Here is a 26,851-nt window from a genome sequence, read left to right as displayed (position 1 = left end):
TATTGAGAAGTGTTCCATCTGCAAATGCTGTTATTTATTAAGGGTACTGCCACTAATGCCTTGTATTAGAGTATGTTCAAGGATTTTTAAAAGCTGGTATATTGAGCTCAGCACTCAGAGGGTTAAGTGGAGTTCAGCTGGTGTATCACATCATTGGCCATCTTCTTGAAAATAAATGAGGCTGATGTTGAGGTGAAGAGCATGAAATTAGTGAGGTCCTCCCATATCTTATGTGTTGTACATAACAACAATTTAAATATCCAAATCTGTATCTTGCTGTCATGTGCTTTTCTGAAAGCTTTTCTGATAATAGAACTTCCAGAGGTTGAAAACAGAGGCACTGATTGGGGTGGGGGGGAGGAGGGAGGGATGCAGAGAGTGAGCGGTACAGTGAAATGCAGCAGCTGGATTAATTTGGCGGAGGGATACATTGTATTAAATGCAAAAAAAAATAGTTTTGTTGTAGGAATACAGGATGTGCTGTGATGTCACAGCTTCTCAGACATAATCAGTCAGGCAAACACACAGACTGCATTGCTTGTGCTGTGTAAAGAAAAGCCTGCTGAGATGTCTGTCAGTAACCAGCCGCCTGCGCCTTGCACCGATTACACTGATCTCTGCAAACCTAAGCCTGCTGATTGTTTCTCTGACAAACATCCGTGCACACAGCCTCAAAAGAACTGGAGCCAATCTGAATGGGAATGGCACAGAACAGAGGAGCAGTGCAGCAGCAATCTGAAAGTTGAGTCGAGCTCAGCAGCATCGGCTCCAGCTAAAGATGGTCTCATTAAGCATGTTTCTCTCACAGATGAAGACAAACTAGGCTTCTTTGGAATGACAGCAGGAGGCATAGAACAGAAAAGCGTGGCTGGTGAGGTTCAGACTAAGGAATTATTCGGAAGCTGGGCTACTTCCTCTGCTAATCTCGTCTCAGATGAAAGCATAAAGAAAATGAATCCAGTCAGAAATGAAGGGAGCCAAACTGCTATTAGCACGCAGGTGAGTGCTATGGATAAGGAGACAGGTAAGAAAGAAATGGAAAAGAACATTGCAGAAGAGAGAACTGACAAGGAAGGGGAGCTGGCAAGTTATCCCTCAGATACCAAAATGACAAATCCATCCCGTGTATTTGGTAATCTTACACAAAATATAAAGAAAGATGAATTTAGTGTGTGGAACCCTAATTTTGTGCCAGACAATATGGACTTAAACTGCAAGCAAATGGCAGAATCTAAAGATGATATGTCCACGACGAATGAAACGGACGTCCAATCTAAAAATGTCCCCGCGTGTACATTAACAATACAGAAGTCGGAAACCCCAACTATGGTGGATTGTGAGCAAGATCTATCCAATATCAATCCTTTGAATGAGTCACTTGAACTCAATGAAGGTATAAAGATTGATTTAGTAAATGATGATACAGCTAACAGGGCTACCCAACAGAGAAAGATGATGCGGCGTGCAATGTCGGAATGCTCACACTTGTCTGTTCCCTCAAGTTTCGGCATCACTGAGAAATATCCAGAACCCTTGCTAACAGAATCTCCAGACAATTCAATGGACCAGTCAGCAATTTCTCCCAGCACCCAGCCTGCAGCTACTGCCAGCCGGAAGTGTCCAATATCACAGGTTAAGCGATCGATGACTGTGGCAGAGGAGCAAATCCCAGTTTACAGCTTTGGCAGTGATCAACCTGCAGCAGAATTACAGTTTGGCCAGCTTGCTGATGAAGGACATGGGAAAGAGAGAAATAAGGGACTTGATGTTACCCCAGATACAAAAGATGGTATTACTGCTCCATTTTGCCATGGGAAACTGGAAAAAATCCCCGAGTTCAGCAGCAGTAAGATTACAGAAGAAATGTTTCATGGCAAAAAAGAACAGAACAGTCTCTGCACTAACCTTCAGAAGAACACCTCAGTGGGCTCAGACCAAGTTCTTTCACTGGGGAAAGAAACAAATGAAGTCAATAATTACAAGACATTTCCCCTTTCCCAAGAAAGTCCGCATGACCCCATGTTCAAAAATTCTTCCTTTACTGGAACCATCTGTAATGCCAGTGAAACATCTCAGAAAATTGAAATGACACATTACAAGCCTGAACAGGCAGCACAAATGCCGCAAGAACTAGCACAGATGAGTATTCGGCAAGAAACTGGGTGTAGAAAAAGTGTTGCCGGCTCTTCAGGGCAACAGCAGCCCTTGGTATCCAGTTCTCCCCATAGCTCTGTTGAAAGCTCAAAAGCAGAAATAGGGAGGAATGCAGAGCTAAGTGAGTCCACAGGTTCGAAGGATTCAAGCCTCAGTTCTACTATGGCCACTAACCACAAACCGGATAACATTCCAGGTGAGGAGAAATGTGATCAGAAACTATCAAAGATTATGTAGCAGAATAAGGAGTCTAAATTCTTAAAGAAAACTGCTTTCAATATTTTGTGTTTGAATTGCATTTTTTCTGAGGTATAGTTGGGACAAAGGAAAGGAAGAGTAGCCATGGCTCATAACGGAAGCTGTATATGCAGCTGTGTCTGTGAGAAGATACAGACTCTTCTCTGACAGTGTGTACTTTACACTGTCTCCTGTCGATGACATGTTGAAAAACGGGTTGTATGGAAGAGTACTGTGAGATGCTTAGCAATCTCTACAACCAGATACCAAAATGTGACGCGTCATAGAAATGTAATTCTGTGTGTTGCTTCTAAATGAAGGCTTGTGCATTCAGTTTACACTCATAATTTTGCATTGTAATTTACTATTGTTTCCAATTCGAGAATTGCTGCCATTAGCTTTGTAATATGAATGAGCTGTTTTATTATTTCTTTACGCTATGGTTGCACATATTTCTGAGTGTACTGATGATGACTGTTGAAGTATTTTGACCTTAATGCATTAGCTAAAAGCCATAACTCAGATGGCATTAGATTGTGTGGACTCAGAATTGAAATGATGTGACATGAGCTCCTTCATTTATTTGCTTGTGGCATCAAACTGTGAAGAACATTAAAAATCACATGAATTAAGAGAGCTACTGATCATTCTTTCTATTTTGAGTTAACCAATACCAGTCGTACGTGTGCTTGAAAGTCTTCGGTAAATCATAGCTAAAGAGAGAGAAACTATGTGATTTCTATTTCTGTTCTTTGCTTAAGGTATGTGGTTAAGTACAGATGGCTTTGTGCTTGATATGCTTACTCACTTGGTCTTTGTCTTTAATTTTGTCCTGTGAAGAACATACACTAGTGCAAGGCTGTGATGTGACCAATAGGAGTTGAAGTGAAGAATTGAAAAATCAAAATATTTCTAATAGACTATTGAGAAATGCTGTCAAGGATGAACCACTTTTAAGGAAAATATATCAGAACTTAAATCAGTACTTTACTAGTCCAAAGAGCTTAATTACAGAATATATAAGTTACCAACCTATTTTTTAAAAGCTGTATGAATGGATATTGTTTGCATGTATATCTTGTTCCACTTTAAAGCTAAAACTTCCCTGTTAATATTTACTGCACTGCTAACTAATGTTTGAGGGCTCTAACCATGTGGAATAATCTTATAGTTGATGAAGAGACAAGTGCTAATCAGTCAATTCTTCATGCTCAAAGTGAACAATGCTACAGATCAGCTGCAGTGAAGGGCTTAACCCATTAAGAGTGTGGGAGATTTTTGTTGTGCTTTGTGATATCTTTGAATGTAGCAGTGAGTGTATACAGCACCCAAAAAAGGCCATTCCTGCGTATTCAAATAAATGGTTTACAGGAATCCTGTAGAGAAATAGGTGCTATTCCATTTGTGTTTAAATAGTTGAAGCTGCTTGATAATTCAAAGATTTATCAAGCTTTATAAAGGTGCAAGACAAATAAATACCATTCTCAGTCATCCTTCTTTAAAAATACTGTTGTAATCCCAGGGATCTCCCTCCCTACCATTTCAAATCCTAATGTTATCCTATAAACCCTTCAGATTTCACCCTCCCGTCAGTGCTTCCCTCAGGTACTGAAATTGTTGCAAATGACGTTGTTTTCCCAGTGACTTCACTCCTTATGCGTGTAGATAGATGTTATTCATGAAGCTTCTCATTCCCCCTTGCCCCTAGAATTCCCATAAAGATTGAAGCTTATGATTATGCATTGTGAGGAGATCCCAACCTCTTTCCACAATATTTCCTTTACTTTCAGATTTGAATGTTCACTTGGAGGATCCGTATAGTCACTGACCTAATCTCAGGGAAATGTTCCCCTTTTGGACTTGTTACTGTAGTTCCAACTAAAATTATGTTTCTTAAAAACATTTTTGGCTACTGAAAGGAAATCAGTTCCATTAGCACAGAACATGCTTTGCAGTGCAATAGAAATAACCAATTAAATGATAAGGTAATAAAATCACAAAACTTTGTGATGCATGGCTGAGAAATTGTTGCAGTGGACAGGGTTTCATATTTCTGGAACATTAGAATCTCTTCTGGGGAAGGTATGACCTGTACAAAAAGGACAGGTTATCCCTTAACCCAAGGGGCACCAATATCCTTGTGGCAGGTTTGCTAGAACTGTTAGGGAGGGTTTAAACTAATTTGGCAGAGGGATGGGAACTGGACTGATAGGGCTGAGGATGGGGTAGTTGGTATACAACTAGATGCAGTATGTAGTGAGACTGAAGGAGGACAGGCAGATGACAGAGAAAAATTGCAGTCAGTGGGATGAGTTGAAGTGTAATATGGGGCAAAATTGAAAAGTTTGATGCAAACAGGACTGAAGGTGTTTGAATGCACGGAGTAATATGGAATAAGGTAGATGATCTTGTAGCACATTTAGAGATCAGCAGGTACGATGTTGTGGGCATCACTGAATTGTGGCTGAAAGAAAATCATAGTTGGGAGCTTAACATCCAAGGATGTACGTTGTATCAGAAGGACAGGCAGAGGGGGTGGGATGGCTCTGTTGGTTTAAAAAAAAAATGAAATCAAATCCTTACAAGTAAGTGACATAGGGTTGGAAGATATAGAATCCTTGTAGGCAAAGTTACTAAACTGCAAGGGTGAAAAACGGTGAGGGGAGTTATATACAGGCCTCCGATCAGTAGCCAGGATGTGGTATACAAATTACAAGGGAAGATAGAAAAGGTATTAAAAAGAGCAATGTTACGATAGTCATGGGGGATTTCAATATGCAGATAGATTGGGAAAATAAGGTTGGTTCTGGATGCCAAGAGAGGGAATTTGTAGAATGCTTACGAGCTGACTTTCTAGAGGACTTTATGGTTGAGCCCACTAAGGGAAAGGCAATTCTGTATTGGGTGCTGCGTAATGAACCAGATTTGATTAGGGAGCTTAAGGTAAAGGAAACCTTAAAAGCCAGTGATCATATTTGAATAGAATTGTCCCTGCATTTTGAGAGAGAGAAGATAAAGACAGATGTATTAGTATTATAGTGGAGTGAAGAGAATTATAGAGGGTTGAAAGAGGAGCTAGCCAAATTTCATTGGAAGAGGACACTAGCAGGGTTGACAGCAGAATAGCAGTAGCTGGAGCTTCTGGGGGAAATTAGAAAGGCGCAGAATAGGTACATCCCAAAGATGAAGAAGTATTCTAAAGGGAGGATGTGGCAACTGTGACTGACAAGGGAAGTTAAAGACAACATAAAAGGAAAAGAGAGGGCATATAATATTAGAAAAATTAGTGGGAAATTAGAGGATTAGGAAACTTTAAAACCACCAGAAGGTAACTAAAAACTACATAAGGAGAGAAAAGATGAAATATGAAGGAAAGCTATCCAATAATATAAAAGAGGATACCAGAAGTTTTGTTCAGATTTATAAAGAGTAATAGGGAGGCAAGATTGGATAATGGACTGCTAGAAAATGATGCACGAGAGGTTGTAATTGGAGGGCAACAAAATGGCGGATGACAGAATTGATAGTTTTGTGGCCAAGTGTGTATACAGTACCAGGATAGGTAGAGGAGCAGGTCAAGTTGAGGAAACGGAGTCTGCAGAAGGTCTAGACAGATGCGGAAAATGGGAATAGAAGTGGCAGATGGAATATCGTGTAGGGAAATGTATGATCATGCACTTTGGTAGAAGGAATAAAAACGTAGACTCAATGGTGAGAAAATTCAGTAATTTGGTGTGTAAAGGGACTAGTGCAGGTTTCCTTAAAGGTTAACTTGCAGATTGAGTCAATGGTAAGGAAGGCAAATGCAATGTTAGCATTTATTTCTAGAGGACTGGAATGTAAGAGCAAGAATGTGATGCTGTGGCTATATAAGGCATTTATCAGACTGCAGTATATACTGGCATTGAAGGTGGTTCAGAGGAGGTTCACAAGAATGATTCCGGAAATGAATGGGTTAACGTATGAGGAATGTTTGATGGCTCTGGGTCTGTACTCGCTGGAGTTAAGACGAATGTGGGGCGGATCTCATTGAAACCTAACAAATATTGAAAGGCCTATGTAGTGGATGTGGAATTGATGTTTCCTTTTGTGGGTGAGTCTAGGACCAGAGGGCACAGCCTCAGAACAGAGGGATGTCCATTCAGAACAGAGCTGAGAAAGAATTTCTTTAGCCAGAGGGTGGTGAATCTGTGGAACTGATTTCCACAGACTGCTGCGGAAGACAAGTCATAGAATATACTTAAAATGGAGATGGATAGGTTTCTGATTAGTCAGGGGTTTCAAAGGTTACATGGAGAAGGTGAGAGAATGGGATTGGGAAAGAGTATGGATGTGATGGAGTCAAAGAGCTGAATATGGAATGCTGCAAGTCTGGTTCACTGGTTTATTAGGAAATGGCAGGGGAACTGAATGACCTTAGTTGTAGTGAGGACTAGACCTTAAGCCATGCTGTTGCCTGTTTGCAGCGTCCCAAGAGTTGGTGCCAAAGAACGTGTGACACGGTGTCCAGGCTAGGGTCAGTGCTGCCCTCCAGTTGTCGTTAGGTGGAAGACAGGTTGGATTTTTCTCAACTGCAGACTGCTGCAACATTCATGGACTCAAGGAACATGACTTTATTTTTTGTGTGACTGTCTGTTTACTGCTGTCTGGTACAGTTGAAAGAAAAAGTTTGTGAGCCCTTTGCAATTACTTGGCTTTCTACATTAATTACTCATAAAATGTGGTCTGATCTTCATCTAAATCACAATAATAGACAAATACAATCTGCCTAAACTAATGACACACAAACAATTGTACTTTCATGTATTTATTTAACATTGTTTTTCCAGGCTGTAAAAGTATGTGAACCCTTGTATTTAATGACTGGTAGAACCATCTTTAGCAGCAATAACCTCCACGAAATATTTCCTGTAGCTGCTAATCAGACATGCACAATGGTGAGGAGGAATTTTAGACCATTTCTCCATTCAAAACTGTTTCAGTTCATCAGTATTTCTGGGATGCCTTGCATGGACAGCCTTCTTGATGTCATGCCACAGCATCTCGATTGGGTTAAGGTCTGGACTCGGTGACTTGGCCATTACAAAACATGCATTTCCTTTTATTTAAGCCATTCTGTTGATTTACTGTTATGCTTTGGATTATTGTCTTGTTGCATCATCCAGCTTCTATTAAGCTTCAGGTGACAGACTGCTACGCTGACATTCTCCTGCAAAATATCATGATACAACTTGAAATTCATTGTTCCGTCAATGATTGCAAGCTGTCCAGGCCCTGAGGCAACAAAACAGTCCCAAACCATGATGCTCCTTCCACCATGCTTCACAGTTGGGATGAGGTTTTGGTGTTAGTGTGCAGTGCCTTTTTTCCTCCAAACATAGCAGTGTGCATTTCTGCCAAAAAGTTCTTTCTTTTCAAATCTTTTTATTGCATTATAATCAGTTAAATGAACATATCAATAATAACAATACCAAGAGAACAGGATTACAATAGTAGCAATAATATATACAAACATAAGTTCCAAATATCATATCCAGACAAGTCCACCCAATCTCTTGATAATTGAAACAGGAAAAAGTTCAAAAGATTTGTTCAAGAAAAAAAACAAAAAAACAAAAAAATCCCCTAAACTAAACAGAAAACAAAACAAAAAACTGGGCTGCCATAATTTGTCAATTATAATTATTCTGTCCTTGACTCCATTCCTCTTTCCATAAACAATTAAATATTAGGAAAAAGAATTTTAAAAAATCAACTTAAGTCATATGTATGGAAATATTGAATAAAAGACTCCCAAGTTTCCTTGAACTTAATCGAGGAATTAACCGTGCCACTCCTAATTTTTTCTAGGTTTAAACGCTATAGTTTGAGAAAACCATTGAAGTGTAGTAGGGGGATCAAAATCTTTCCATTTAAATAAAATGGATCTTCTGGCCATCAGCGTAACAAGTGCTATCAAATGGCAGGCTGAAGATGTTAAATAACTAGAATCAATCATTGGTAATCCAAAAATTGCAGTAATAGGATGGAGTTGTAAATCAATATGTAAAACTGCTGAAACAATATCAAAGATGTCTTTCCAATATTTTTTCAAATGAGGGCAGGACCAGAACATATGGGTTAAAGAAGCAACCTCAGAGTTACATCTGTCACACATAGGGTTTATATGGGAATAAAAACGGGCTAGTTTGTCTTTTGACATATATGCTCTATGAATCACTTTAAGTTGTATTGAAGTATGTCTAGCACACATTGAAGAAGTATTAACTAATTTAAGAATCTTTTCCCATTCTTCTATGGATATATTTACTTGAAGTTCTCGTTCCCATTCATTCTTTATTTTATCATGTATACCTGAAGGGATTTTCATGATCAAGTCGTAGATAGTTGCTATTACACTCCTTTGTAAGGGATTTAAACTTAAAATTTTTTCCGTAATTTCAGCTTGATGTGACATCAGAAAGGTAGGCAAAATAACATTCAAAAAATTTCTAGTCTGTGGATATCTAAAAAAAAAGCGCAATCTAGGCAAATTGTATTTATTAGGTAACTGTTCAAATGACATAAAAGAGTTATCCGTAAATAAATCACGAAAACAGTTTATTCCTTTCATTTTCCAAAAAAGAAAGGCTTGATCAATTCTGGACAGTTGAAAAAAAATTAAATAAAATAGGGCTGGAAAGGATAAATTTATTCAAATCAAAAAGTTTACGAAATTGGAACCATATTCGTATTGTATATTTAATTATTGGGTTAGTAATTTGTTTGTTCAATTTAGTAAATGCAAAGGGGAGCGAAGCCCCTAAAATAGACGCCAATGAAAATCCTTGCACAGACTCGCGTTCAAGATTCAACCACCTTGGACTTTGGGTTTTATCTAACTCTTGGGTCCAAAAGGTTGAATTTCAGATATTAATTGCCCAATAGTAAAATCTAAAGTTCAGCATCGCCAAACCACCATCCTTTTTGAATTTCTGTAAATATTTCATACTCAACCTGGGATTTTTACTCTGCCATATATTATGAAGAAATTTTGGAATCAATAATATCAAAGAAGGATTTAGGAATAAAAATTGGTACTACCTGAAATAAATAAAGAAATTGAGGTAGAACTATCATCTTAATAGCATTGATTCGGCCAACTAATGATAAGGACATCGGAGACTATTTAGTTAATAATTGTTTAATATGATCAATTAAAGGTAAGAAATTAGCCTTGAATAGGTCCTGATGTTTCTTCGTAATTTTAACCCCTAAGTACATAAAGTATTCTGTAGCCAATCTAAATGGAACACTTCTGTAAATTAAAGTTTGCGTATTTAATGGGAATAACTCACTCTTATCAAAATTTAATTTATAACCAGAAAAGCTACTAAATTGAGCAAGTAATAATATTACTGAAGGAATGGATTTCTCTGGATTAGAAATATATAATAACAAGTCATCTGCTTATGGTGATACTTTATGTGTTTCATTGCCCTGAATAATGCCAAATATATTTGGTGAATCTTGAAAAGCAATTGCCAAGGGTTCTAAAGCAATGTCAAATAGTAAAGGATTTAAAGGACAGCCCTGCCTAGTACCATGAAAAAGCCTAAAAAAGGGAGATATCTGACTATTTGTAACTACAGAGGTCAAAGGTGTATGATATATCAATTTAATCCAGGATATAAACTTTGGACTAAAATTAAATTTCTCAAGTGTATTAAACAAATATTTCCATTCAATTCTGTCAAATGCCTTCTCAGCATCCAATGAAATAATACATTCTGGAATTTTAGGTGAGGAAGTGTATATAATATTCAATAATCTCCTAACATTAAAGTATGAGTAACGATTTTTTTTATAAATCCTGTCTGATCTTCTGAAACAATTTTGGGCAACACGTTTTCCAATCAAATTGCCATTATTTTAGAAAGAATTTTAAAATCTACATTCAACAAAGATATTGGTCTGTATGAAGCACATTCAGTAGGGTCTTTATCTCTTTTAAGAATTAAGGAAATGGATGCTTCATAAAAGGACTCTGGTAGTTTACCTATCAATGAGGCATCTTTAAAAGTTCGACTTAACCAAGGAGAGAGTAAATCAGAAAAACATTTTTAAAAATTCTACTATAAATCCATTCATATCAGGGGCTTTACCGGAGTTCATTAAAGAAATTGCTTTCTGCATTTCTTCCTCCGTAATCAGTGTATCTTTAGTAAACATTCATCAGATGATAGTTTGGGGAAATTCAATTTCCCTAAGAATTCATGCATTGTAGTAGTATCGTTAGGGAATTCTGACTGATATAAAGAGGTATAGAATTCTTGAAAGGATTTATTAATCTCATCATGGTCAACCGTAAAATTGCCATCCTGTTTACAAACTTTAACCGAAACAGTTTTCAATTGATTGGCCAATAATTTCCCCAATTTATCACCATGTATATAAAATTGAGATTTAGTTTTAAGTAACTGGTTTTCAATGGGAGATGTTAATAACAAACTATGTTGCATCTGAAGTTCGACTCTCTTTTTATAAATCTCCAAATTGGGAGTAATTGAATATTCTTTATCAATTTCTTTAATCTTATCAACCAATATACACATTTCATTATCGGTTTGCTTTTTTAATCCTGCAGAGTATGAAATAATTTGTCCACGAATATATGTTTTAAAAGTTTCCCATAATGTCCCACTGGAAATTCCTTCAGTAGAGTTAGTTGAAAAGAAAAAAGCGATCTGTTCTTTAATGAAACTAACAAACTTTGTCTTGAAGTAAGGTGGAATTGAACCGCCATTGTCTAGTTCTAAAACTTACATCAGCTAATTTAATTGATAATTTCAAAGGTGCATGATCAGAAATAGCAATTGCATCATAGTCACAAGCAATGACAGATGGTACTAATCGGGAGTCAATAAAAAAGTAATCAATTCTAGAATAATTGTGATAAACATGAGAGGAAAAAAGAGAACTCTTTATCATTAGGGTAGCCGCCAGATGTTTGATATTCCAGAGTCCACTAAAAAAGAATTAATAGAAAGTGCAGATTTATTTGGTAGGATTTGTTTAACTAAAGACCTATCCATCAAAGGATTCAAACAGCAATTAAAGTCTCCACCTATTATCAATTTATATTCATTTAAGTTAGGGAATAATGCAAATAGTTGCTTTAAAAATTCAGGATAATCAACATTTGGAGCATAAATATTAACCATAACAACTTTTTGATTATAAAATAAACCGGTAATTAACAAAAATCTACCAGTTGGGTCTGAAATTGTCTCATAATGAACAAATGAAATCAAAGAATCAATAAATATAGGAACACCTTACACCTTTGCGGATGAATTAGAATGAAACTGCATACCCCTCCAAAACCTAAAAAAAAACGTTGGTTGTCCTCCTTTCTCACATGAGTCTCCTGTGCAAAAATAATCTGAGCTTTCAGTCTATGAAATATTTTTTTAAAAAAATTTCCGTTTAATCGGATGGTTCAAACCATTAGTATTCCATGAAACAAAATTAATAGTCTTATCCATTTTCAATGAGAATCATATAGTGTGTAAAGGGTTAATCCTACTGCAGGGAAATCATGTTCTCAATAAAAGGAAAACAGGTCAAAAGAGGAACTGGAAGTCATGACAGTCAGACTCTGCCAAAAAGTTCAACTTTTGTCTCATCTGTCCACAGAACATTGTCCCAGAAGCATTGTGGAACATCCAGGTGGTTTTTTACAAACTGGAGCTATGCAGTAATCTTTTTTTTTGGAGAGCAGTGTTTTCCTCCATGGTGTTCTTCCATGAAGACCATTCTTGTTCAGTGATTTTCTTTTAGTGGACACATGAACAGAGACAACACACATCAAAGTTGCTGGTGAACGCAGCAGGCCAGGCAGCATCTGTAGGAAGAGGTGCAGTCAACGTTTCAGGCCGAGACCCTTCGTCAGGACTAACTGAAGGAAGAGTGAGTAAGGGATTTGAAAGTTGGACATGAACAGAGGCTTTAGTATGTTCTAGAGACATCTGCAGGTCTTTCAATCTTACCCTTGGGTTCTTTTTCAACTTCTTCAGCATTGCATATTGTGCTCTTGGTGTGATCTTTGCAGGATACCCACTTCTAGGGAGAGTAGCAACAGTACTGACATTCCTCTATTTGTAAATAATTTCTCTTACTGTGGACTGATGAACACTCTGGTCTTTAGAAATGCTTTTGTAGCCTTTTCCAGCTTCATGCATCTCTGCAATTTTTCTTCTTTGAAAATTGTTTTGATCGAGGCATGGTACACATAAACAGATCTTTCTTGAGAAGAGCAGGCTTAGTCAGTAACCTGACTTTGTGTTGTCTTTTTTTATAGGGCAAGGCACCTCTACAATCTACACTTCCAATTTCATTGATTGGTTGGAATACCTGAATCCAAATAGCTTTTGAAGAAGGCATTAGCCCAGAGATTCACATACTTTTTTGAACCTAGTCTGTGATTGTTTAAATGGTGTGTTCAGTATTGAGTAGTACAAGTGTTTGTGTATTATGAGTTCAAGCAGATTGTTGTGACTTAGATGAAGATCAGACTACGTTTTGAGTAATTAGTGCAGAAAACCAGGTAATTGCCAAGGGTTCACAAACCCTAACAATTGTATGTGCTATACGTACCTTGTGTTGTGTATGACTGTTGGTAGTTACTGTTTTGCACCTTGCCCCGGAGTAACGCTGTTTCGTTTGGCTGTATTCATGGGTATTCGTGTATGGTTGAATGGCAATTAAACTTGAATTTGAAACCTTGAGAGTGCTTTGCATATTACTTGTTACTTTAAATTGTAATAACTATATGCAAGCTGATGTGGCAGCCATTTTCACAGCAACTATTTATAATTATATAGTGCTTTTAATGATTAAAGTCTACTGCTTATGTGGAAGAATAAGTCCAATGCAGGCTGATTGGGTTGTTTCAGTATTGTGATTTCTATTTCTTTCTTCACAGCATACCAGCTGCTTCATAGAGTACAGGGCCATAGAGTCCAACTGTGTCTTTGTTATTAGTTAACTATTACCAAACAGAATGTGGATTTAACCTCAGAGAATGCACATTGGCTTCACCAGAGGAGCTGGTGGATGCAATGTTGGTGACCATATTTAATGGTCACATTCTATACATCCAGTAGACAACAGATAACCAATGGGAAGCAGCTCTGTACATTGCATTATGTGTTTTTTTTATTGAATCTTTGCATAATGACATGGTTACACAGAACAGTGTGTACTGATCAGTCCTATAAGGCCCTTGAGAAGATGGTAGTGAGTGACCTTCATGAATGACAGCATTTCATGTGCTGAAGGCACTGAGCTAATGGGAAAATCCAGGAATTTGAGGCCGCAACTAGAAAGCAATAGCAATATGACTCAGTCAAGAGAGAGCATGTGAAAAAAAAAAATAATTTTATGAGTTGATAGACTTACTATCAGCAAATATTTTATCAAAGAGAAATAGTGTAATAGGGATTACCAAGGTATAGCTAATAGCAGGAAAGGATTTTATAAATGTACTGTACAAGTTGATTTTTGGAAAGCATTTTATCAATTGCCTTACAAAAGAGCATTGTTCAAAATAAACTTTCTGAATTTGGGGTAATATATGTTTGTATGGAAGAGGATTGAAGGGAAGTGACAGTAGAATGTTTGGGTCATTTGCAGATTGTGGTCCTCATGCACTTAATCTGTGCTGGGTCTTCGGTCTATATTAATATCAAATGAAAGTTCAGATTTGTAATATGTCCACTTATATTAATGGTACAATACATGGGTGGAAGGTGATATGCAAGAAGGATGCAAAGTGTCTGCAAAAGGTTTGGATTGGTTAAATGTCCAAAGTGGCAGGATGTCAATTTATGCAAAACTGTAAGATTATTCATATATGTTCCAAAGAAGAACAGTGAAACTGATATTAAATGAGAAGAAAGTAAATATTGGTTTAGAGGAATGTAGAACGTCACATGTGAAATGCAGTTATAAGCTATTAATTACTAATCAGAGGTGATACCAAAGATACATATTTTCTTTGTCTCTGTAAGGATTCTATGGATATTGCATGTCTTTGTTTAAGCTAGTCTCTAAATTTTCTCACCTGAAGCAGTATGGATTTGCAGCAAGAGATAAAACATTTGTCCTTGAAATTTCACTGATTGCATTGTTCGTTTTTTTTAAAAAAACATCTGCAGCCAAACCAGAGGAAACAACAGCAGAGAATGTGACCAAAAAAGAGACAGCTGCAGTCTCCAAAGAGCACCCAGTAACCCCTGATGCAAAAGGAAAGGTAGGTACACATTCTGGTTGAAAAACAATCTTCCTGTGCTTTGTATATTTATTTGCTACAACCATATTTCTGTTAATTTTTTTTCATGAGTGCAACCTAAAGTCTGTGTTTTTGAGGCAAATAGGTTTTGGTCTGTATATTTTGACTTTGTCAGACAAATAGTAAAATGCACTTTACAAGTTTTATATAAACTGACCCCTTGCTGTCTACTGATATCTTCTGTATATCTTGAAACTCAGGATCCCACAAAATGTAGCCAAATTTGGTCCATTTGTGTACGCCTTGATGTTATCACTTTATTTTTAGAAAAATAGTTAAGCAGTTGTTAAAGAGCTAGAACTTGAGCTTCACCCATGGGCTTATAAACAAAGTAATGAGTGATGAACTCTCACCCTGCCTACTAATATTTCCTACCTTTTCCTCCACATCCCTTGCTTTGCATCTCCCCTATTCACCTGCCCCCTCCCCTTCCCTCAGCTCTTTCTTCCACTCTTCCCTCCCCATCCAGCCTTCTTACCTTTCTGACCTCCCAACCCTCCTATGTTCCCTTTTTTAATCTGGAAAATTTTTTTAGCATTCTTTTAATTGTCTAAATTTTTAATTCCCCTGACCTTTGTCCGTGGCTTGTGTTTGCATCTGGCCCTCTTTATGGCTGGAAATTCTCTGGAATTTTGGAAGAGATAGTGTCATTAATCTGAACTGAAATCTGTGCTTCACTTGTGCCACCTCCTGGGCTTTCCAAGCATTAGAACCATGGTAAATGTCTCTTTTCCTTTCTCCCTCTCTTTCTTCCCTTATTCTTTGTGTATTTCTGCTGCACCGTTTTCTGTCCTTTCCCTCCCACTTTCCTTCTTTCCCCGGCTCTTCTGACTCTGATTCTCCCCTTCAGCTCTTGTCCCCTCCTGACCTGTATTCTGTTTAGTGGGACAACAGGTGTTTCAGGGAACCTAGAAAATTATGACATCTAGCTTTGTACAATTAAAATTTGTCTCGGATTCACAGAGTTTATTTACTTGGCATAAAATTACCATTGGCTATTTTTTCTTTGTATTTTGTTTGCTTCTTTTAATTCCATGTTTTCTTTGGCATCGTCGACCTTTGTGTTATTCCCTTTCGCTGTATGTAAAAGGTGGGCACACTGACTACAAAGATCTCACCAACCAAAACTAAACCACAGCCATCAGCTTCCCTTAAGCGACCTGCGGCAGCTGTTCCAAGCCCCAATAAAAAAATCAGTACAACCACTATGACGACAGCTACCACTTCCAAGAGACTTCCTTCTAGTCCGGTGCGGTCTTTTTCTGCGACCACCAAAGATGTGAAACCAAAGGTAAGGGTGGAGGGAGCGGGTGTCATTGCTTTCTTTTTCCTAAATTTAATTAATTATTCCCCCTTCCTTTATTGGATTTGTATGGATTACAATTCAACTCTGCTTCTGAGATGGTAATTGGGGTAAAGGCTAAACATGTGCCTCCCACCTATTGTGTGTTCCAATGGACTTTGATTTGGCTAGATGTTCATATTTACCAGCAAATGAGTAGTCTGCTTTCACTCTTGTGTAAATTGGGTGTATGAGGATGAATTAGTGGTGAGGGCGACAGCTAGTCTGTAAATGTGATTGTACGGCTGCACTTCTCTGAGAGTCTTAAGGGAGAGGAAGTGTGTTGGTTTGGTACAGGTCATATGTATTCAGGGAAGGATGCTGAGTGCAACTGAGAATTGGGTGTATGATGGGACTGAAGCATTTGAAGGTTGAGATATGGGGAGGTAGGTATTGTGTCCATGTTTGTGAGTGCATGCAAGAGAACAGATTTTCAGTGCCTGTAGCAAGAGAAATTTTCTATGGCACAAGTAAAGGATGATATAGTTAGGGGATCAAAGCATTATATGATTAGAATTAAATAAAAATAGCTGTCTTAAAAATTGGCAGGGATGTATTTCTTCAGCCTTCACTGAAAAATGGTTCCTGAGATGTGGAATATAGCAACATTTTCCAGTGTCATACAATGAACCTTTTTGACAGGGAGCAATGTCACAGAGCAGCTGCAAATTGTTAACAGATTTGAAGTTTGTTCACTGTAACTCATTTCCTCATATTTGTCAGTAAAAGAGTCGAAGATTCAAAGACGATATGGAGCTTGGCCATCAGATGTCTGATGTCACAAGTGTTGTTTTATACTTAGCTTGACTGCTGAGTTCAGAATCATTTTTGTTCTGGAAATAACCTAAGTTCCCTGTTAGCCTTGTAGTTTGCTTTCACTCATGCTGGAGATGAGGTGCAAATTTGCAGTAAGAAAGATCACAAAATGACTCAGGGCAGTGATGCAGGCTTGTTTAAAACCAGGCTGCACTGTGGTTGGTTTTGTGCTTCTTTCAGTTATCACCTACCCAGTATTATGAAGCAGCCATAAAGTGAAAATGAATTTCTTTGCTTGCTCAATTTGAGGAGTGCACTTCATAGTCCCACTTGATGGATGAAGTCAAAAGGTTTTAATGAAGCATAGGAACATAGAAAATAGTGCAGGAGTAGGCCATTCGGCCCTTCGAGCCTGCACCGCAATTCACTATGATCACGGCTGATCATCCAACTCAAAACCCTGTACCTGCCTTCTCTCCATACCCCCTGATCCCTTGAGCCACAAGGGCCATATCTAACTCCCTCTTAAATATAGCCAATGAACTGGCCTCAACTGTTTCCTGTGGCAGAGAATTCCACAGATTCACCACTCTCTGTGTGAAGAAGTTTTTCCTCATCTCGGTCCTGAAAGGCTTCCCCTTTATCCTCAAACTGTGACTCCTCATTCTGGACTTCCCCAACATCGGGAACAATCTTCCTGCATCTAGCCTGTCCAATCCCCTCAGAATTTTATATGTTTCAATAAGATTCCCCCTCAATCTTCTAAATTCCAGAGAGTATAAGCCTAGTCGATCCAGTCTTTCATCATATGAAAGTCCTGCCATCCCAGGAACCAATCTGGTGAACCTTCTTTGTACTCCCTCTATGGCAAGAATGTCTTTCCTCAGATTAGGGGACCAAAACTGCACACAATACTCCAGGTGTGGTCTCACCAAGGCCTTGTACAACTGCAGTAGTACCTCCCTGCTCCTGTACTCGAATCCTCTTGCAATGAATGCCAGCATACCATTCGCCTTTTTCACCGCCTGCTGTACCTGCATGCCCACTTTCAATGACTGGTGTACAATGACACCCAGGTCTCGTTGCACCTCCCCTTTTCCTAATCGGCCACCATTCAGATAATAATCTGTTTTCCTGTTCTTGCCACCAAAGTGGATAACCTCACATTTATCCACATTAAATTGCATCTGCCATGAATTTGCCCACTCACCTAACCAATCCAAGTCACCCTGCATCCTCTTAGCATCCTCCTCACAGCTAACACTGCCACCCAGCTTTGTGTCATCCGCAAACTTAGAGATGCTGTATTTAATTCCCTCGTCTAAGTCATTAATATATATTGTAAACAACTGGGGTCCCAGCACTGAGCCTTGCGGTACCCCACTGGTCACTGCCTGCCATTCTGAAAAGGTCCCGTTTATTCCCACTCTTTGCTTCCTGTCTGCCAACCAATTCTCTATCCACATCAGTGCCATACCCCCAATACCGTGTGCTTTGAGTTTGCACACTAATCTCCTGTGTGGGACCTTGTCAAAAGCCTTTTGAAAATCCAAATATACCACATCCACTGGTTCTCCCCTATCCACATTACTAGTTACATCCTCAAAAAATTCTATGAGATTCGTCAGACATGATTTTTCTTTCACAAATCCATGCTGACTTTGTCCGATGATTTCACCGCTTTCCAAATGTGCTGTTATCACATCTTTGGTAATTAACTCTAGCATTTTCCCCACCACAGATGTCAGGCTTACCGGTCTATAATTCCCTGGTTTCTCTCTCCCTCCTTTTTTAAAAAGCGGGGTTATATTAGCCACCCTCCAATCCTCAGGAACTAGTCCAGAATCTAAAGAGTTTTGAAAAATTATCACTAAATATCCACTATTTCTTGAGCTACTTCCTTAAGTACTCTGGGATGCGGACCATCTGGCCCTGGGGATTTATCTGCCTTTAATCCCTTCAGTTTACCTAACACTACTTCCCTACTAACATGTATTTCCCTCAGATCCTCCATCTCACTAGACCCTCGGTCCCCTACTATTTGCGGGAGATTATTTATGTCCTCCTTAGTGAAGACAGAACCAAAGTAGTTATTCAATTGGTCTGCCATGTCCTTGTTCTCCATGATCAATTCACCTGTTTCTGACTGTAAGGGACCTGCATTTGTCTTAACCTATCTTTTTCTTTTCACATATCTATAAAAGCTTTCATAGTCAGTTTTTATGTTCCCTGCCAGCTTTCTCTCATAATCTTTTTTCCCTTTCCTAGCCCTTTGTCCTCCTCTGCTGGACTCTGAATTTCTCCCAGTCCTCAGGTGTGCCGCTTTTTCTGGCTAATTTGTATGTTTCTTCTTTGGGATTGATACTATCCCTAATTTCCCTTGTCAGCCACGGGTGCACTACCTTCCCTGGTTTATTCTTTTGCCAAACTGGGATGAACAATTGTTGTAGTTCATCCATGCGATCTTTAAATGCTTGCCATTGCATATCCACCGTCAACCCTTTAAGTATCATTTGCCAGTCTATCTTAGCTAATTCACGTCTCATACCATCAAAGTTACCCTTCTTATAAGTTCAGAACCTTTGTTACTGAATTAACTATATCACTCTCCATCTTAATGAAGAATTCCACCAGATTATGGTCACTCTTACCCAAGGGGCCTGGCACGACAAGATTGATAACTAACCCTTCCTCATTGCTCAATACCCAGTCTAGAATGGCCTGCTCTCTAGTTGGTTCCTCGGCACGTTGGTTCAGAAAACTATCCCACATACATTCCAAGAAATCGTCTTCCTCAACACCCTTGGTTCACCCAATCTATATGTAGATTGAAGCAGTATAAGGTTGCATTAAGAAGTTGTTGCTGTTGTTTGCATTTGTTTGGAGTTCTTGAGTAGTGAAAGTAATGTCTACTATATCCCTAAATCAACAAATCTTCACAGCTCTTAACGCACTGACAGGTAGTGGTTGAATGACTTTCCCTGTAATAGACAATTGTGAGATCCCCCTGCTTATAACCACCATTTGATTTGTCTGTGTTCTTGAAGATAGTCACATCCCCGGAATATCTTCCTCTTTCCAGATAGGAATGGCACGTTTGGAGATTTGTGATTGGAAGATCCTCATCACAGAAAACTAAAATTCTGTAACGACACTGTCGGCTCCCAAAGCTTGCTTGTTAATATTTAGTTAACATTTGACTTTGTGTTAGTTATCAGTGACAGCAAGTATGGACTAAGTAAGTTGCTGCACTGTGGAGTTCATGTCACTCAGATCAAAGATTCTCATATACAGAGAATACTCAAAGAAACTGCTTGCCTACTTTTGAGAAATTCATTTCCAGCCTTGGCTCCCAATTCGATGCAACCTTGTGTGTTTAGTTCCTAGGTGGCTTTCACCAAAGAACTTGTGCCCTTCATGATTGTCAGAGTGTTGTTGGGCCTTCTTCACTCATTGCACAATCCTTTTGCTCTTTACACCATGAGTTTTGTCTTGAGTCACAGCCTTCATGTGCTTGAAGAGCTGCTTCTTTTCCCTTGAGGAATAGTAGAGCTTTCAGCCAGGCAGGTCATGTTGTTTGCACTGCTGACACCAAGCTTACAGAGTGGTCTATTCCAAGCACTGTCACCGGAAAAAGTCGTTGACTCAAGGTTGTTCCCGAAGCCACGGAGAGGTAAAAAATGAAACTTTCCCATTTACTCCTGAGAATCTATGACCAGTGATTTGTTACGGTGGAAATGGAGTATTTGGATTAGCACTAAGCCACGTACTGGGACCACATGGAACCCCAGAATAAACAGCAGAAGGAATTTACCACTTTGCATGGTATCTTTTAGCCCACCCTTTTGGACACCACTTATCCTCTCTGTGGGGGTCCTACATTGACTTCATCAGCTATCTTATAAAACTGGAGTGGAAGTAAATTATCCTGAGGAACTCCCTGAAAAGAATAAAAACATCTGTTTTATCTCAGTAACAGCTCTTGATTTTATGCATTTGTCTTTTGTTATTTTGTTTACCGCAATAGCCATTCTCATTGTGCAATAGTAGATATCTAAGAAAGAGTAAATGAAAATCAGAAGTGCATACGCAAGAAATCTGAAAAACAGAAAATACTGAAAACACTCAGGACTGTCGGCATCTTTAGATGTTTCCATTGGCAGTAGGGTTAAGAATTAGCAACCATAGGGTGAAGGTAATGGGCAAAAGAACCTAAAATGACACATGGGAAAACATTTTTTATATACTCAATAAGTAGCGTTGGTGGGGAAGTGAGTGGTTATGGGATTAGCAAAGACAGATTCAGTTTTGACATTGGAAAGGGAAAAGTACAAGTGGTTAAAAGAGAACAAATTGAAGGGTTGTAGAGGATGTACAGGAGAATTAATTTTTCTGTTATTAGTTAGGGCTGGAGTAAGCCCTTTATAGACCAAATGGGAAATCAATATGTAGATCCGTACAATGTGGAGAAGTAAGTGGAAGAAAGTGGGTTCAGGCAGGGTACAGAGATGATCTGGTGCAGATAAATGTTCAGAATGAGGAGATTGAGGATGTTATGGGCAACCCCCTAGGCTGGATGAGAACTATTCCAGTTTGTGCTGGGAAGCACTGGAGCCAAATGAGATGTACGTGTTTTTGTTAGACACAGATGAGGTTCCAGAAGACGAGTTTTAAAGTTAGTGTTCCTTTTCTTAAGGGCAGCAGGATTGAGCCTGGTAACTACATGTTGGTGAGCCTTGTGCTACTAATGGAGAAGATCCCGAGAGTTAGGGTTTACTGTATGTACCTTTGGAAAGGCGAGAGCTGATCAGGGAAAATCTGTATGGTCTTATTGGGGAATTACTGCCACATTAATTAGATTAAATACTTTGAGCAGGTAATTAAGATTGAAAACAGGATGATAGGTATCATCTGTGTGGACTAAAATAAGGCATAAGGCCATGCTCAGTAGGCTGGTCCAGAAGCTTAAGGTCCATGGTATCCCAAGATGAGTTGGCTCTTGCAGAGACCCAGCATGGACCATGTGGCTTTCTTCCATCTTGTAACTTTCTCTGATTTTAAATTGCCATGACATTAAAAAACAGTTATGAAGTTTCTGGTTGTTTAGCTTTGTGTGTTTGATTAAGTTCTTCGGTGATATGCAGCCATTAGGGCAGTTTGAAGAAAAGGGATGAAACATTATCCTTGAAATATTTAGATATGGAAGATAGAAGAAAATGGCTTTGTGAGAAGTTTAATGGAAGGGAAATATTTGGAAAGAATGCTAGGTTTAGAGGGGAAATACAGTACTAGAAAGTAAACATTTCTTGTGGTGGAGAGCATGCTTTCTTAAGCTCAGGTCTGGGTACATAGCCTCAGTCTAAGTCAGGAAAGGATGGGCTAGAGAAGATGTTAAACACTGAACATGGTGAGTTAGGAGAACAGTGAGGGTTGGAGTGTGTGTGTACTGGGCTTCATGCAGGAAAAATAAAAGAATTATAAGCTTAACTCATGTAAAATAGTATTTTTGTGTTGCTGATAGGAAATGTTTTGCAAATATCAGACTTGGAAAAGACCAGGTCTTGGATGACACAAACTTATGTAGAAAGCATTTTAGCTCATAGGAAGTTCATGTCCTTGTCCAGTTGATAGAGCTGATTGAATTTTCGTTTTGAACACAGCAAGAGTGCTTCTGTTTGAAACAGCAACTATGAATAATTGTATTCAATCATGCTTAAGTCACAACTAAAGTCTCAAAATCAGTGAACAGAACCAAGAACTCTAGCAATATGTAGATAGCCCTACTAGAAGGGCCTGACACTCAACCTCTTTGGAAATGACGCAGGGCGAGTTGCTGATGTGTCAGTGGGGGTGCGCTTTGGGACCAGTGACCATAATTCTATAGATTTTAAATAGATAAAACTAGGTAAATTAAAATCCTACATTGGAGCTTGGCTAATTTTGAAGGCATTAGACAGGAACTTGAAAAGGTTGATTGATAGCGGGTGTTAGCAGGTAGAAGGGGATGGGGTGGCAAATGGGAGGCTTTAAAAATCATATAAGGATAATTCAGTGCCAACATGTTTCTTCTGGAGTAAAGTGCAGGACTGTCAGGATAAGGGAACCCTGGTTGACAAGGAATCTTGAGGCTCCAGTCAGGAAAAAGGAGGAGGTATGTATTGGGTATAAGCAGATGGAATCCTAGTAGGAGTGCATTTAAGAAGGAAATTGGGAGGACAGTAAGAGAATTTGAGACATCCTTGGCAGATAAAGTAAAGGAGAATCCTAAAAGATCCCATATAAAGAGCAAAAAGGTAACAAGGGAAAGAGTAGATCCCAGTAGGGATCAGTGTGATTATCTGTGTGTGAGGCCACAAGATAATGGGAAGGTCTAAAATGAATACTTCTCAGTTGTAACACACAAATTGCTGGAGGAACCCAGCAGGCCAAATCTTTACAAGCTTATTCCTCTAGCATTTTATGTGTGTTGCTTGGAGTTGCAGTAGCTACAGATTTTCTCTTGTTTGTGATTTCTCAGCTATACTTTGGAGAAGGATATGGAAGTTACAGAGTTCAAGAAAAATAACAGTGATGTCCTGAAACATATCAACTTTTTGAAAGAGGATGTGATGGCAGTATTGAGGTGCATAAAAGTTGATAAATCCTCAGGGCCTGGCCAGGTCCATCGTAGGATATTGTGGGAGGCAAGGAAATAAATTGCTGAAGTCCTGGGTGTGATTTTTTAATCTTCATTAGCCAGGTGATGTAGCGTAAGATTGGAGGGCTTAAAGAAGGGCTGGAAGGACAAGCTGAGGTAAGGTTTGTGATGACACCAAAATAGATGGTGTGGTGGTTTAATGAAGAATGTTATCTAAAGTTACAACAGGATCCAGATCTGTTGGGAAAATGGGCAAAGGCATGGCTCTTGGAATTCAGTTCAGGCAAATGTGAAGTAATACATTTAGGGAAATTAACTTGGGGTAGGGCATACACAGTGAATGGTAAGGCCCTGTAGATCCACAACAGAGTTTCCTGAAAGTGGTGACATAATTAGACAGTAAGCTGAAGAAGGCAAATTGAACATGCCTTCATTGATCAGGGCACTAAGTACAAGAGTAGGAATGTCATATTATGGTAGTACAAGACATTGATGAGACCACACTTGGAGTATCATGTGCAGATCTGGACATATTAAAGGAAGGTGTGATTAAGCTAGAGAGGATGTAGAGAAGATTCACAAGAATGTTGCCGGGACTCGGGGATTGAGTTATTGGGAGAGATTGGATGGGCTGAGACCACTTTCTTTGAAGCATTGAAGGATGAGCTTATAAAGATTTATATTATCATGAGAGGCATAGATAAAGTGGATGGTCACAGATTTTTTCCTAGGATAGGTAAGTCAGAACTAGAGGGTGTAGGTTTAAAGTGAGTGGGGAAAGATTTAAAGATTACCCAAACGGCAAGTTTTTCACACAAACTGTTAGGAGACAAATCTCAAGATTGTACATCGTATATATACTTTGATAGTAAATGTACTTATGAACTTTACGCTACCAGAAGAAGTGGTGGAGGCAGGAACATTCACAATGTTTAAAAGACATTTAGAACGGTACAGGGAGAGGAAAAGTTTAGAGGGAAGTGGGCCAAACACAAGTTGAAAAGGTCTAGCTTAATTAGGCACTTTGGTCGGCACAGATAAGGTTGAAGGGTCATTTTCCACTGTATGACTTTGTCACCAACAGGATGCTCTTCTTCTGCAGCTCATAAGCCAGCCGTAACGCGTCAGCTATAATTAGCATCACTGGAATTGAAAATTAATCTATAATATTGTGCTTTGTGTAACTTGCCAGTATACCAACTTGGCTCAGTTGGAAACCCAGTTAGTTTTTTAAGAACAGTCGAATTGGCAGCTCAATATTTTGGATACAGGGTTTTAGATAAAAAGGAGATGGGAAAGGAAGCTGACATAACAATATTGGTTTACCAAACTATTACAACTATGAGAAGGAATTATATTATTTAGATCAAGAAATGAAGATATTAACATTCAACTGAACCAAACAAGGACAAGCATGCTGCTGAGGTATATTAGGGGAAGGTTAAAAAGGCAAATATGTGTGCACATTTCTGACTAGTACAGAAATTAATCAATAATAAAGGGAGGTTTTAACCATCTTAGAGTTAATCCTGTAAAATTATAGTCATTTAAAATCTGCATGCAGCTTGATCAGACAGTTCTGGACTTGGTCTAAGGGATCAATGGGAAAAATACTAATAAGAATTTAGGCATTGTTCTGAAAAAGGGTAAAGATTGAACTTCAGTAAGATTGTTAATTTAATTAACCCAATTTCCTAATTTATGTAAATATATATGGTGAAAAAAGTTGATCCTTGACTAGGCTGGAAACTGCAGTGGGAAGTATTCAAAAAATAGTTAAGCGTGGCTCCTCACTGTCATAAATCCTGCCAGTAATAGCCAAAGAGTTTTGAAGGTGTGTCAGGAATATGGGCTTTTTGACAAATGTAATGTAAATAGATGACAGTGTAATATAAATCAGTGTAATATAATTGACATTTCCATTTTAAGAAGGTAAGAGATGCTATAGTGCATTAATATTTGTGCAGCTATCTTTCAAGTCATTCTTAAGTCAATGTTCTCCTTCCTGAGCTAGGGTTTGCATGGATGTTAATATTCAAGAAAGATTAACAGGTTTCTTGTTCATTGATCCTTCAAATAGCATCACCATAGAATCCTGGCCTTTGCACCCATTAAATCTTTGTTGATTTCTAATACAGAGATTCCATAATTTTCACTTCCTCTGTAGAGTCTTAAGAGCAAAAAGAAGTGTAACTTGCTGTCTCATTGGTTTGTTGGTTCCTAATGTATGCAAATTGACTGCAACATTTATTTTAAATTGTCCATTATTCTTGAAAGTGTTTAATAGTTAATGAACTATTTTTATGTGCTTGAGAGATGTATTGAGATTCTGTACACGTTTAATACATCTGTTTTGTCATCAGAGTTGGCGCTATTTCCTTGCATTCTGATGCTACGTAACAGTTGCCATACATCTTGTTTTCTTTATTTTTACAGGCAACTGAGTCAAAGAGTCCAACAAAGCCTTCATCTAGACCACCATCTGCAGGTGTGACAAAAACACCCAGTAACATTACTGTTAAGAGCAGTACAACATCAGTACAAAAGGTAGCAGCTACTGCTGGGTCAACTCCAAGAAATACCACAGCCTCTACCCCTAGAAGACCAACATGTACGTTACAATATTTTCATGTAAGGGGTATTGGAAGGGATAGTACACTATGTTAGTTAGCTATTGACTTCATAACCTTGTATGTTGTGGGTTCTTACTTGCCATTGTGTGAGGATAGATGATAATTTCCTCCTCCTATGATGTTTTTTTGTTTTAATTAGTTGTGCTAACTGAAATATATCTAAATAAATACAAACCCCATTTCCAGAAAAGTTGGGATATTTTCCAAAATGCAATAAAAACAAAAGTCTGTGATATGTTAATTCACATGAACCTTTATTTAACTGACAAAAGTACAAAGAAAAGATTTTCAATAGTTTTACTGACCAACTTAATTGTATTTTGTAAACATACACAAATTTAGAATTTGATGGCTGCAACACACTCAACAAAAGTTGGGACAGAGTTAAAATAAGATTGAAAAGTGCACAGAATATTCAAGTAACACCGGTTTGGAAGACTCCACATTAAGCAGGCTAATTGGTAGCAGGTGAGGTATCATGACTGGTATAAAAGTAGCGTCCATCAAAGGCTCAGTCTTTGCAAGCAAGGATGGGTCGTGGCTCACCCCTTTGTGCCAAAATTCGTCAGAGAATTGTTGGTCAGTTCAAAGGGAACATTTCTCAATGCAAGATTGCAGAGAATTTAGGTCTTTCAACATCTACAGTACATAATATTGTGAAAAGATTCAGGGAATTCAGAGACATCTCAGTGCGTAAAGGGCAAGGTTGGAAACCACTGTTGAATGCGTGTGATCTTCGAGCTCTCAGGCGGCACTGC

General features: G+C 38.5%; 1 protein-coding gene across 8 annotated transcripts in view; it reads left to right on the top strand.

The window, feature by feature from the left end:
* The window catches only part of LOC134351033 (microtubule-associated protein 4-like), a 317,873-nt gene that overhangs the window by 246,116 nt on the left and 44,906 nt on the right, over positions 1 to 26,851 (top strand). For 7 of the 8 annotated variants that reach the window (XM_063057031.1, XM_063057058.1, XM_063057050.1 and 4 more), the window contains 3 exons: positions 14,592 to 14,686; positions 15,816 to 16,016; positions 25,897 to 26,071. In XM_063057031.1, the coding sequence (XP_062913101.1) occupies positions 14,592 to 14,686; positions 15,816 to 16,016; positions 25,897 to 26,071 (471 nt within the window). The remainder of the gene's footprint in view (positions 1 to 14,591; positions 14,687 to 15,815; positions 16,017 to 25,896; positions 26,072 to 26,851) is intronic. The other variant, XM_063057078.1, reaches the window with a different exon arrangement.

This window comes from Mobula hypostoma, chromosome 1, assembly GCF_963921235.1.
Source record: "Mobula hypostoma chromosome 1, sMobHyp1.1, whole genome shotgun sequence".
Classification (NCBI taxonomy): Eukaryota; Metazoa; Chordata; class Chondrichthyes; order Myliobatiformes; family Myliobatidae; genus Mobula; species Mobula hypostoma.
This window is presented reverse-complemented; position numbering and strand designations above follow the sequence as displayed.